Source organism: Convolutriloba macropyga, chromosome 15 (genome assembly GCF_964194025.1).
Source record: "Convolutriloba macropyga chromosome 15, txConMacr16.3, whole genome shotgun sequence".
In the NCBI taxonomy this organism is placed as follows: domain Eukaryota; kingdom Metazoa; phylum Xenacoelomorpha; order Acoela; family Convolutidae; genus Convolutriloba; species Convolutriloba macropyga.
This window is the reverse complement of record NC_134482.1, coordinates 30,088,453-30,103,043: the sequence shown is the minus strand read 5'-3', so window position 1 is coordinate 30,103,043 and position 14,591 is coordinate 30,088,453. Positions and strand designations below refer to the sequence as shown.

The 14,591-nt window shown below is 36.9% G+C and overlaps 1 protein-coding gene across 1 annotated transcript in view; it reads right to left on the bottom strand.

Moving 5' to 3' along the window:
* The window catches only part of LOC142354240 (integrin beta-3-like), a 402,746-nt gene that overhangs the window by 9,659 nt on the left and 378,496 nt on the right, over positions 1-14,591 (bottom strand). The window contains exon 17 of the mRNA XM_075406494.1: positions 5,242-5,352. Coding sequence (XP_075262609.1) covers positions 5,242-5,352 — 111 coding nt within the window. The remainder of the gene's footprint in view (positions 1-5,241; positions 5,353-14,591) is intronic.

The following is a 14,591-nucleotide window of genomic DNA, read 5'->3' as shown; positions in this document are numbered from 1 at the left end:
ATCTTCTGCAGCAATGTAACACTCAAAACATTTTGCCACAATGGGATTTATAATATGAAACAGCAAAGTCGTCGAAAGCCACTAGGGGCAAAATAAAGGAACACAAACATTTGCAAAAAAGCGATTTTTAAGAATGTCATTGAAAAGAGGAAGCATCAAAGTCAATGAAACAAGAAACTCAAATTTGAATTCTTCAACATCTTTGGCACTGTCTATCAGTCTTTGGCACTGTCTATCAGACAAATACCTCAGCTCTGATGAACACTTAGGTGAACACGTAACAAAAGTAGCAACCAAGGCTGGCAGAAAATTAAAAAAAGTTTTAAGTAACGTCAAAGCAAATTGAATTTTCAGCTAAAAACATCAACCATTATATAGATCCAATTATATCTAATTGTAGAGCAAAACAAGAGCTATCGTAAATGAAAAAGTTTTCAAAAACAAGTTGTGTCGAAGTTGTTGAAACTGCAGCTTCGAATTTGAGAAGCTAGATAAACTCGAATATGATTTAGAAAGCCGATGCCAACTTTAAGTAATAAGATTAAGTGACAGAACAAAAAAACTACGAAAATGGTTCAAATCGGAACAAAAACAACGAAAGCAATTGGTGTTTGTGTAGAGGGAACTGTTTGATATAGAAAACCTTTAAATTGTTTTAGAAGGGACGCCTGAAAGGGCAGCCAAATATTGATCTAATGGGATGGTGCACAATGACCGTATATAATGAGACCAAATGACATCGAAAAAAAAAAATATACAAAAGATAAGAAAAACCCAAAAAATCGCAAATTGTTACTTTTTGGAAACAATTAATGTCATTATCGCTAAAATCATTAATTTAGTTTGAAATCGGTATGTTAACTTAAACAACAGTCAACAAAACAGGCAAAATAATACCATTTTTAATTAGGGTCAGAGTCCTCGAAAACCTTTAGTTGCCCTTTAGGTGTCCTAGAGAGTGCATCTAAGCAGTATTAGAGCGGACAAATTGCCTTATAAAAAATTTGTCATGAAAATGAAAAAAAAGTCAAACTGCCGCACGTGAAAAAATTAGCACTCAAAACCAAAAATCTGTTCTCTCACACCATTCTCTCACTTCTCTTTAAAAGGCAATTTGAAAACACAGGCGGCAAAACACCGGTTAATATCCACCATTGACAACCATAACCCCACTTGCGATTGAGAGAAGCAAAATCTAACAACTGATATATGTAAGAAAAATTTTTTAAACTGCGAACTATTTTCATTTCATTTTGTTGCTAGACTACTGCTGCTACTTAATGAAAGGATACAGATGCTACTATCAATACCAATAAGCCTTCGAGATGGTTAACAAGAATTATAAAAACAGAATCCAAGTAGTGGGTATCCCTTTTCTATTTTCGATTGCCTGTTTTGATACTGATTCTGTTCATTTTAGATTGCTTTGATGAGCAACTGCTGTTAAAAAGCACTTTGAGTAGAATGAGCGAACAATGCAACTAGCCAAGAGATCTCAAAAGATTTCATGCAAAAAACAAAAAGCGACAAAAAGCTAAAGCGAAACAAATTTTTAAATAGGAGCCTAATAATAGATGAGGGCCGGCCAAAAGAAGATAGAAATTGACAGCAGTGGGGAGGCAACGGTGGGAGGTGATCGCTGGGTGCACGGGGCCCTTACAGCCTGAAAGCTGCGCATTGGTTGGGATGAGGGTGAAATGGGGGGGGGGCTGATGCGGGGGGAGAGGGGGGCTGTGAGAGTGTGTGTGTGTGTGGGTGGTGGGGGGGGGGGGGGGGCTTCACACCATAAGTGCCCTAAGAGCTGCCCTTCGCACCATAAGTATAGGTCTCCCAAACAGTTTTGTGTGAATTGCTTACTTGTAGACTAGTGAGCTGAAAAGCTCTAAGATAACTTAATGCTCGTTGGATGCTACCTGTTATCCCGTTTTTGAGGACAAAAATACAATTGAATCAGACAAAAAACGGTCAAGCCAGAAATCACATACACAACATAGCCTGCAGATTGCCGGAGTATAAACGCCGTTGACGCGCTTGATGCACATCGGTTTGAAAAAGAAAATGAAACATACACTGCAGATTGCAAGCAATTAGCCGCCGTTGGTTCCCACAACAAGATAGTGAATGAAAGAAGAGACGAAAAAACTAGTGAAAAAAGGATTTTTGTACAAAAAAATTTAAAGGGCGAACTATTTTGATGTCATTATGGAGCTGAAAATGCTCCTGTTTCGTAGTGAGACCACACAGGGGCTAGTATCAATCCCAATAAGCATAAGAGATGGTAACTAGGAACAAAGTGCGAGTAACGGGCATCTAAAATCGGGCAGAATGGGTTTATCTCGTTTCTATTTCTGATTTCGTTTTTTTTCTATACTGAATCTGTTAATTTTGAATTTCTTTGCTGAGCAACTGCTGTCTAAAACACTTTAAGCAGAATGAGAGAAGAGTGAAACTAGCCTTGAGAAGTCAAAAAGATTCCAACGCAAAATGTCGAAAAGGCGGCAAAATGAGGTAAAGCGAAACATTTTTATCCGACAAGTAAAAATAGGCGCGCTATAATAGCCAAATGAGAAGCTGAGGCGCCTATTAAAAAGCGATAAATTGACAGAAATCTTGTTTGTTTTTTGAGTGTCAAAAATGTACTAATTTGGCGTGCAGTTTTAGTTGGATTCTAAAACTATACTTAATTCAGCTTCTAAAATGAAAGCTAATAAGCTTAAAACCAATGTCAGCTAGTAAACACTCTGATGAGCTCTGATAACCTAATTCTCAATGAATTAATGACCACGCTTTATTTGCTTATCCGGTCTCTTTTGATTTTGATCTTTTGACTTTGACAGTATTCACAACATTGCGTAATCGAATGACTGAAAGAATCCATCCAGTAGAAAGAGTGGGTGAAGTAGGTCAGCAATCAAACATGAAAACCGTGACTCATGTAAAACGTGATCAAAAGATAATGTAATTCAAATTGCAAAATCTCAAACAGAAAAAAACTAACAGCGCTTCTAACAACTATGAAACAAATTTCAAGGATGAATTCCTATGGTTGTTTTGAGTTCAAAGAAAAACAAACTTTAAGTGGAAAAGTCATTGTGTGGAGTGAAGTAAGTCAGCAATGATCGAATCTAGACGACAGTTGGGACAAAATAACACACAGGGGTGAGATCTACAGAAACTTTGTGTGCACAACATCGACATCGGAGAAGACTGAATTGCAAGTCACGAGTCACAGGTAAATATCGCGACTCGCGACTTACATAAAACAAATAACGTGATCCGAAGGTAAAGCGATTAAAGGCCTAAAAAAGCCCTTGAGAGGCTAATGGCGGCCTTAAAAAGACACGCCTTATAACTACTCGATTTTTGCTCCTTTTACTACTCCAGCGCGACTATATCACCACTCCAATTTGACTTCTCATTAACAACCAATACAATTGAAATGCTTTAATTAGACAAAAGGGGTCACTATTAAAAGGGCACCGGGAGGCTGATGGGGAAGAAGGGGTGGGTTGGGGGCAACAGCGCGGTGGGTGGGAGTAGGGCCAATAGTGGGGAGGGGGTAAACGGTGGGGATCTCTTCAACCTCTAAGAACCGCCCTTCACACCATAAGTATAAGTCTCCAAAACAGATTCTGTGAATCGCATACTTGAAGAATAGTAAGCTGAAAAACTCTAAGAGCACTTAATGCCGCTGGGCGCTACCAGTTTAACCCGTTTTTGAGGACGAGAAGTCAAGCGTCAGACGAAAAATCAGTCAAGCGAAAAATTGCATAAAAAAGACAGACAGACAGACTTCGTTTGAGAGTAATTAAAAAAGTGCATAAAAGAAACGGTCAGCGAAAACTCGGAGAGCAATTACTCATCGAAAGTTGAAAAAAGGAATTAAACTTCCAAACAACATCAGCAAGAAATCTGTTCAATGAGCTACACTCAAAACTGCTTTGAAAATGTTGCACGTAACTCAGGCAAAAATGTTCTCAAAAATACTTTTCTCACTCTTTCTCAAAAAAAATCGAAAATAAAATCAAACTTAGACAAACGTCGGATGAATTGCTCTAGAACGACAGGCAGGTGCAATTTAACTTAGGGCGTGTAGCTTAGAAAATATTTGGGTACGAACTGATAGGTGTTCGAATCAATGCCCTCCGGAATAGCGGTCATACATCTTAAGCTACGCCCACGCTGTTACTTAACCGCTAAAAATCACTATGGTAATAGCAACATTGAAATTACTCAAAATGAAGAAGTGAAGCTTGCAAAAGTAACTTGAGAAGTCACTTCTAGAGCAAAACAGCAAAAATAGTCAGTCAAAAATTCGGCATAAAAAATAGCCGGTAGAAAACGGGAAACGACTCCATGTGTCGTGCAATAAAAACTCCTATCTAACTCTACCTGTTTCAGAAATAAGAAAAAAAAGCAAAATACAGTGTAAAAAGTCAATTTTGGGGTAGAAATGAGGGTGGGTAGGTGGAGGTGTAGTTGCGGGGAGTCGGGGGCGGGCGTGAGGCCAGGTGTGTGTGGGTAGGGGGGTGGGGGGGCTGGTAGTTTAGATAGGTCGGAGGGACTTCTATGGGGCCAAAAATTCTCGAAAAGACCTTTTAGTCTTGGATATTACCATCAGTTCTGAATTACTATACATTACAAACTTAGCTACTTTTAAAGTCCATTGTTTGAAACCAGAAGTCAACATTCTAAAACAGAAGTCAATGTTCGAAAACAAAAGTCAAACTTCAAGTCATGACCAGCTAAAAATCCTGTAGAATCTCAATACTCCTCTTCGAGTCGTAAAATGCCAACACGTTTACAATAATTGCCTCAAACTTCGTTGGAGAGTAATTAATATTTCATCTCCTCGCTCTCATTTTGCTCAACAGATTGATCTAAACAATTTTTCCAATTTTAAGTACCCTGCTTAAGTACAAAAATATCGATTCAAAAGACGCTCCACCAATACCCGCTGCTTTTCATTCAAACCCACTGCTTTCCCCCACTGCTAAGATTTCAGGAGGAAAACGGACCTTTTCCGTTTTTGTATACACACCCCAGTTATAGAGCGAGGCGGGCGGGGAGGGGGGGGCGTAAATAGAGGCCGCCAATAGAGGTCAAGTAGCACTCGAAACGTAAAAATTGTCGACCAAAAAATGTGGAGTAAAAGGCACCCAACTACAATAATAGCTTCATACTTCGTAGTAATGAATTCTCATGAGCATGAAATTCTTGTATCCAATCGTTTGATTTTACCTTCCATCCAATGATGAAGATTAGGCCAAAAATGAGCACAGCGATCACCACAACCAGCACAATTATCCAGGGAGGAATCGGTTCGTCGCAAAACACCGGCTCCGGGGCAACCTGAACATAGAAGACCTTCGGTTGTACATCAAAAATTTGACTTCTATAAGAGTCATCAAAACAAAAAAAGCCAAAACGGGATCTATCATGCTTAAGCTAAGCCACTCCTCTTCCCGCCCCCTTAATCTTTCTTCCGTTTATCAACCAAACAGAAAAAGACCTGTTGCTATGAAAACTTAAAGATTACAAAAAGCAATTTACTAACTTGAAAAAATTGAGAGAAGTTTGAATTTTTGATAATACGAGAGCACACACAGTCAAATTTTCCATGGAGAATTAAACAATTTCATCAATTAATAAAAAAATCATCTAAAAAGAAAAAAAAATAAAATTCGAAAACTAATTTAAATTTCCTCAGTTTATTATCTTTTCTCATCAAAAAACGTTTAATACAAAAAACTACGCTCACTTGCTATCTAAATACTTCTGAAGCAATAAGCGTCTATTAAAACCCCATACAGAGCAGTAAAACAAAAAAGGCGAAAAATCACTAAAATTCGCACGGAATTCAGCAAAATAGCTGAAAAACTTGCAAATTGGTATATAATTCTCATTATTAACAGAAACCTTCAAATAACCATCAAAACAAACTTTAAATAATACAATATCGTAATCAAACTTCTAAACCAAAAAAATAAGAAAAAAAGTGTTTTAAGAAGCCGCACGTGAACAAAAAATTTTGCTGGCTTACATTTTTTCACACATCAATTTCTGGCTCTATCAAAAACACAGGTATGAACAAAAACCATTCTCTTTGCGCTCCATTCTTCAATTGTGTTCAGCACCCACACCACTCCAAAACATTTTTAGCGTTGCATTTCCAGCTTCAAAATTCACTCCAACAAAAGTTTTAAAACATACTCGGCAGATTGCCGAAAAATAGCCGCCTGTGATTCCCATAACTCTATTGGGATTGAAAGAAAAGAAAATATCAACAAAAATTGATTTTTGTATAAAAACATTTTTAAGTGCGATTCATTTTGATGTCATTTCGTAATTGAACATACTCCTGTCTCTCAGTGAGGGGCTACAGGGTCTAGTATCAATACCATAAGCGTTATAGATAGTAACTAAAACTTATGAGAACAAAGAACAAGGACCGGGCATCTAAAAATGGGCTTTATGGGTTTATCCCGTTTCTATTTCTGACTTTGATTTCTTTATACTGACTCTCTTCATTTTGAATTGCTTTGCTGAGCAGCTGCTGTTCAAAAGGACTCTGAGCAGAATGACAGAAGAGTGAAACTAGCCTAGAGAAGTCAAAAAGATTTCACGCAAATGTCGAAAAAGCGGCAAAATGAGGTAAAGCGAAACATTTTTTTATTCGACGAAGTAAAAACATAGCCGGAAGAATTCCGGAAGCGACTCGAAGCGTCAAAACTTCACGAACAAAATGGGTAAAGCGAAAAAAAGTTCGACGAAGTAAAAAAAATATAGGAGCGCTATAATAGCCGGCTGAGAAGATGAGGTCGGCTATTAAAAAGTCGAGTCGTAGAAATGAGAGCGCTATAATAACCCACTGAGAGGCGGCTATTATACAGCAATATGCGAATAAGCTGCTCAAAATTCAGTGCAAACGACTTGAAAATTGTTCAACGCCGTCTTTCACGAAAGTTCTTTCACCAAGAGAAAACGAACAAGGGAATGGGATATAAAAAGAAAGTTCGATTCGGCAAAAGAATTTTTCTAGCTAATAGACAAAACTAAACTAAAATTTAGGACGAAAACCAATTGAAAAAGATCACCAAAACAGTCAGTTTTCTGAAAAATCGAGCATTTGTTGAATTTCAGTTTAGGCCCATTGTCCAATCACCCCACTGTCTATCACATTTTTCTTTTCTCCCTTTTCCCTTTGTAGCTTTTGCCAAGATCTTTTGCCAAGGGGTCCAAAAATGCATTACATTGAAAAAGTAGTACAAATTTTATGCACTCTAATAAAATTTTCAAATGAAGACAATTGTAAGGGACACCTTCAATAATAAAAACAGCATCCAGTGGATTCCGAAGTACCGTCTTTGAATGATTTATCATCCATTTAATTTTCAAACAAACTTAGTTGACAAATTTCGCCTAATGGCTACAAAAATTCCTATTGCCTAACCGAATTTTCTCAAAAAACTTTATGTCATTTCTTCACAACTATATTTATAGCTCTGTTTCAAAAGCAGGCGTAACCAAAAACATCACGCTCACTCTTACACTGCAGTTCGAATTTATTCACCAAAAAACGTTTTCCATCTTTTGTCACTAACTTAACTGGTTCACTTATCGAAAACAGAGAGATTTCGGAGTCCTTTTCACCAAAAAAAATCATTTTTTCGTAAAACCAGAATCTAATTCCAGAAATAATAAAAGTAAGTACAATAGCAATCCTAGGACAGATAGCAAAAGAAATATAACCTTAAATTATAAAGTCAACTATTTTTTCAGATAGTACAGGCAAACAAACAAAAACCTTTTTTCATGAAAACCTGAAATTTCTACAAAAACCCGAGAAATTGAAACATACCCGGATGACTGCCGGAAAAAAACCGCCGTTGATTCCCATAACCATGATTGAGATTGAAAGAAGAGAAAAGAAAATAAAAAGATTTTTGTAGAAAAACAATTTTAAAGTGCGAATTACTTTGATGATGTCATTTTGTAGTTGGACATACTCCTGTTTCATAGTGAGACGATACAGGAGCTAGTAGTAATACCAATGAGTTTTAGAGATGTTAACAAAGACTTATAAGAACCAAATTCGAGTCAGATGCATCTGAAACTGGGCTCTATGGGTTTATTCCACTTCTATTTCTGATTTCGTTTTTTTGATAAAGACTCTGTTCACTTTGATTTGCTTTGCTGTCTAAAAACACTAAGCAGAATGAGAGAAGAGTCAAAATAGCCCAGAGAAGTCAAAAAGATTTCACGTAAAATGTTGAACAAGTCGTGAACTAGGGTACAGCGAAAAATTTTATTCGACGAAGTAAAGAAAATAGGAGCACTATAATAGCCGGCTGAGAAGCTGAGGCAGCTATTGAAAAATTATTTTTTTCCAATATTATTGAAAACTGCTTTGGAATTTGATCCAAAAACTTTATTCGATTCGTAAAAAAAACTCCAAGAGCTTCATTCAAGTTACAAATGAATTAAAAAAAAACCGGCAGATTGCCGGAAAAATTTGATGTCATTCCCTAGTTAGACATACACCAGTTTCTTTATGACGGCACATAGGGGACAGTATCAATACCAATGAGCATTAGTGGTACATTACTCAGCAATACCATGGCTAAAGGCGACCGATGTTAAATTTGACATCGGTGCATGCGGGGGCTATATTCAATAGTAGAACATGTGAAACGGCGCTTTTAGAGCCAGTCATGGGGCGGCCTCACAGCCCATTTTGAATCAAATCTAACTTTTATTCTATGGCTACTTGTTCAAAATTCCAGGATGTCACATGACAGTGCTAAAAGGCGTCCTAGATTTGATGCGTTGTGGCTAACCCATGGCCGTCTAGTGGAGCCCGTGTGACGAATTATGTGAATAAAGTATCTCAGAATTATGTGACAATGTATGTTTTAGCTTCACAGCAGTTAACTTAAAGAGCTGTTAAATAGCCCTTCGGGTAATAAATACACAGCTGAACACAATTGTGGGCAGTTGGAGGCCTACAGGGCTGCAAGAGTTTATCTGATGACAGAAGTTTACTTTAGTGTTGGAAAAAAGTGCTTTTCACGATACTTTTAATTGAACTAACCAGACTCATCTATTGACTAATTTGAAGCTAATAAAAATATCTTGAATAAGCTGTGTGACTTTGATGTATTTTCAATTCTATGACAAACACGATTTAATGCATTTTATTTTTTGATATCTGGTTTCTTAATGAGTTACTGCAAAGAAAGCATTTACGGAGAGACAATTAGTTAAAGACGACATCCAAAACTGACTAGACGAAAATTGAAATTAACTAATATCCATTAGCAGCAAATCAGCGAACAGTTCATCAAAAAAATTCAGTTTAACAACTCTGAAGTATAAGAGTGATCATCAGCAGGATCAGAATCGTCTCTGTCTTCGCTTTTGTTTATGAAGTCATAAAAATTGTTCGAATTTTCTGCAATAGCTTCTCTGTAACTCGGGTTGTTTTTGTAGAAACCGATTGCTCCTTTCAAATTGATTTAAATACAACTAAGAAAATAGTGATTCGTCTCAGTGAATTTCATCTGCCGGATCACGGAATCAGACTGGCCTTTTTTCCCAGTCAAGAGATCCCATTCTGCTTCAGAACTGTGTCCAGGACGGTTTTTTTCTTGATTAACATCGCCGGGACTGATGGAACATTCCACCTAAAAGAGATAGAGTTCAGATACTTTTCTGAAAAACGTTCGAACGTTTTTATTGGTTATGTTAATTATATGAAAAGGGGAGAGAGTGTGTGTGTGTGTGCGTGTTCGAATTCTTTTCTGAAAGTATGTTTCTGAGAAACATTCCAACAGAGTTCAAATGATTTTCCGAAAGTTTTTTTCTCAGAAACATACCAACATAGTTCAAACACTTTTCTGAAATTATTTTTCTGAGAAACATTCTAACAGGTTTGTATTGGTTCCTTTTGTCAGTTAATTGAGAGAGAGAGAGAGTGAGAGAGAGAGAGACAGAGTTCACATACTTTTCTGAAAATCACATCTTTTTTCTGCGAAACATTCCAAAAGGGGTGCACTGGTATGTCAGTTAAATGAACAGGAGAATTCAAAAAAATACTACTTTAAATACAAAACATACTACGTAAAAACCAAAACACTAACCGAAGTCCTTGAATCTGCTGCCAAAAGTTCCTTGTTTTCTGGTGGTCCTTGAATCTGTAAAACCCAAAAGTTCCTTTTTCTGGTTTATGGTGTTGCAACGCATAGCTCTTTTGCTGCCACCAATTTTTGCGTCTCTTGGCCATCCCAAATGCTCTCTCAATGACAGAAAACATGACAAACGCCCGATCTATTTTGCGACAATCTTGTTCGGCAGAGTTTTTGTCATGTGATAGTTTTCATACAACAAGTACACTCTTGACGCTGGCAGTTGTTGGAAGACAAGTTAATCGTCAATGCCATCGCCACCTTTTGTTCCCATTAAAAAATAATCGGTCAATTCTGTATGTCTCATCGTAAAATTTCCCAGTGCTGTCTTTCTCTAAGATTCCGTTTCGACATGGAACAGCAGTAAGTGGAAGACTACAATTTTCACCGTGTAATTGCAGCAGCTCAGCCAGAGATTCAACTTTCATTGCCCTCCTGACTCGGGATTGTTTCTCTGGGTTAATTACTACGCTCGGATTTCTCGGCATAAATTCGTCTTCTATGGAGTTTGCGATTTCGTAGGGAGCAGGTTTCCAATCAAGAGCTTGAGGCTGGGTGTCTGATAACCTCAACATCTGATACAATGGTTTCGAAATTGCAATTTTGCACTTCCATCTGCTGAAGGAAGGGGTCATTGGAGATAATCTAACCCTTTTCGGAGAATTGATTGATCCACCACATTTTGGTTTTGCTCTTCTGCTGTAAGGATGTTAGTGACATAAATTTCATCTGCAGTAAAACAAACTCTCCTCATATCCGCGGCGCTCTGGCTTATATTTTGGATCTAATTTACTTGTTTCTTTTGCGTGAACTCAATTCCTTGTTTATAACTTTTCAGATACACCACTTTGCTTGCTCTTTTTTCTTAGGGATATCAAAGACTTTCACTGATCATTCCCTGCCAGTTACTGAATTTAACTTCAACGGACCAGCAACTGATAAATCCAATGACTTCGACCAACTCCCAAAATTTAGTAAAGTGACACAGAGCTTGAATGTTCTCCTTCACAATGAAGATCTCAGAAGGTAAAGACATTGGCGATCAATCTGATAAAGCAATCAGAGTTTGTAGAATCAAAAGAATTCGAAATGTACGAAAACAAGAGTCTGAATGAGTGATTTGACCCTTCTCTGATTTGAGGCAATTGAATGAGGCACTCTTCTGACAAGTGATATTACTCTTCAGAACGTTGTGAGAAGTTAAACTTTGTGTAAATGTTTTAATGCGGTCAATTGAGGCATTCGTTGTTAATGGTGGTTATAGTTAGCATCTATCCAATAAAACCCTTTCGGTTAAACATTCAATTTTTCTGTAATCGGCAAAATACTGTTCGTAACTAAAACTATGCAACACTGTGATAAGATTCTACAAAAAAATTTAAGCGTACATAAATAATCGACATTACATAAGTGCTCAAATACTTGAAAATTTAACTGGTACAAAAATTCTACAGAAAAGGAGAATGATAGAGCCTTCTGAAAACACTGCCGTTATAAATACGTCAATTCCTGCCGATGAAAATATTTTCGCTCAAACTGAAAACGTTAAGAGAAGAGGAAAAGTTAATGGTAATCTTCTTGTGACGTTTGCAGTGATGCAAAACGTTATTGCATGTACAACCAAAGTACCTTGGACCCTAATTAGGGCAAATTACGTTGCACATATCTACTCAGATTCTGCCAATTGAACATCGCTTTGAGAATAACAGTTATCCGAAACAGTGTGCCGATGTCCAGATTCAAACAGAAATTTTCGTATTTAACAGTCAACGAAAACATTTGGTTGATGCCCAAAAAGAACAATTTCATCAGCAAAAATTAGAATGTGTTTAACGCCTAAACACAAACGTTTACTTTGGATTGCAATGTGCAAGTCAACTCCGCATTGATAAAAAGAGGCAATCGACCGAAACCTCGCCAAAGCCAAACTTTGCGGCACAATGCAATACTGAGAGCTAAATTGCTAGAACGCTACGCAGATTTCAATCAGAAACCTGGAGTTTCAATCAATGAACTCCTGATTGTTAGACTTCCCAATCAAAAACTTGGAGCTTCAAACAAGAAACTCAGTTCTGATGCACCATCATTTGCAAAAAACTGTTTTACTTTTTTGTCATTTTAATCTATTCAAAAAATTTTTTTTGGTTAATTTGACATATTATTAGCTTTTAAACGTTTCGAGAAATGTAGTCAGACGTATTTCGACAACTTTTAAAACTTTCCAGAAAAGTAGTCAGAAGCATTTCGACAGCTTTTAACCCTTTCCAGAAAAGTAGTCTGAAGCATTTGGACAGCTTTTAAACCTTTCCAGGAAAGTAGTCAGAAGCATTCGAAAATTTAGAAAACAGTTAGAATTGTTGAGTAGAGTCAGAAGCTTTTTTTAAGAAAAGTAGTCAGCAGCAATTCGCCGTGCCAGAAAAGTAATAGAAGTTTTGTATTATTAAATGATGATGCAAAGTAGTGCATAATGTAATTCCATTCTTGAATGAAATGGAAAGAGCGTAAACAGTGGTACGCCGAATAACAATGAAAAACAAAACCGTTTAAAACTTTTATTTGGTATAGTTATTACCAGCTAAGAGTTTTTCAGAACTAGACAATAATGATAGCTATTTCACATTTTAGTCTCAAAACAAACAGCCAGAAAACTTAACTTTGTTGCATCGCATCTAGGTGTTTAATAATTATTTATACGTAGTATCACCGGTTTGCAACTCCTGATGACAATTCATGCTAGCAACTCGTTGTCTCTGTTGTTGATGGTGCGACCAATATTCTCCTTTAGACCATCCCCTGACGTACTTACGATGAAGGGGTTCTCGCTGAAAGCGATCGGGTGATCTTATTGTAATACTTTTCAGTGATCATAAGATATGATGATGATGATCATAGAACAACGAAATCGGTTCCTGATATTATTTGATATCAACATAATTCCTTGACATTATAAGCCTTTTTTCATTTCACCTTTTTTTCATGCCTACTCTTTTCAGATTAACCAGAATTGGAACCAGAACCTGCGTCTCTTTTTTTGTTCACTTATTGATATTATTTACTTTTGGAAAAAACTGATGTAATGTTCAATTAACAACTGACAGGGAAAAAAAGTTATCAATCATGATTAAGAATCAAATATACAACTGAAATATTTACCAAGGTAGAGTTATGTTTATTGACAAGTGATTTGTAATCTAAACACTGATGAATTCAGAAGACGAGATTGTCAGAGCTTCATGCAAACGCTGCCATTATAAATACGTTAATTCCTGCCGAAGAAATTATTTTCGCACAAACTGAAAACAACGTTAAGGGAAGAAATGTTAACGGTAATCTTATTGTGGCGTTTCAGAGTGATGCAAAACCTTATTGCATGTACAACCAAAGTACCTTGCACCCTAATTAGGGCAAATTACGTTAAACGACACATATCTGCTCAGATTCTGCCAATTGAACATCTCTGAGTATAACAGTTATCGGAAATAGTTAGCCGATGTCCAGATTCAAACAGAGAAACTTTTCGCATTTAACAGTCATCGAAAACATTTGGTTGGTGCCCAAACCCAAACAGAATAGTTTCATCAGCAATATCAGAATGTGTTTAACGCCCAAACAGAAACGTTTACTTCGACTTCGGATTGCGATGTGCAAGTCAACTCCGCAATGTTCAAAAGAGGTAATCGACCGAAAGGTCGCCAAAGCCAAACGTTGCGCCATAATGCAACACTAAGAGCTAAATTGCTAGAACGCTATGCAGATTACGTGACGCTACGCAGGTTTCAGTCGGAAACCTGGAGTTTCAAACAAGGAACTCAGCTCTGATGCACAATGATTTGCAAAAAACTGTTTTAATTTTTTGGTATTTAAATCAATTCAAATGTTCTTTTTGGTTAATTTGAAATCATATTAGCTTTTAAACCTTTCCAGAAAAGTAGTCAGAAGCATTTGGATAGCTTTCAAACCTTTCCAGAAGAGAAGCCAAGAGTATTTTGACAGCCTTTACACCTTTTCAGAAAAGAAGCCAGAAGCACTTGAACATTTCAGAAAAGAATAAGAAATGTTCAGTATAGTCAAAAGCTTTTTTAAGAACAGTTGTCAGCAGCAATTTGCCATCTCAGAAAAAAAATAGAAGTGTTGTATTATTAAATGATGATGCAAAGTATTGCATACTATAATTTCATTCTCGAATGAAATAGAAAGAGCGCCAACAGTGTCACGTCGAATAGCAATGAAAAACAAACCGTTTTAAACTCGCACTTGGTACACTTATTACAATCTAAGAGTTTCTCAGAACTAGAGAATAATGATAGCTATTCGACATTTTAGTCTCAAAACAAACAGCCAGAAAACCTAACTTTGTTGCATCGCAACTAGGTGTTTAATAATTATTTATACGTAGTATCACCG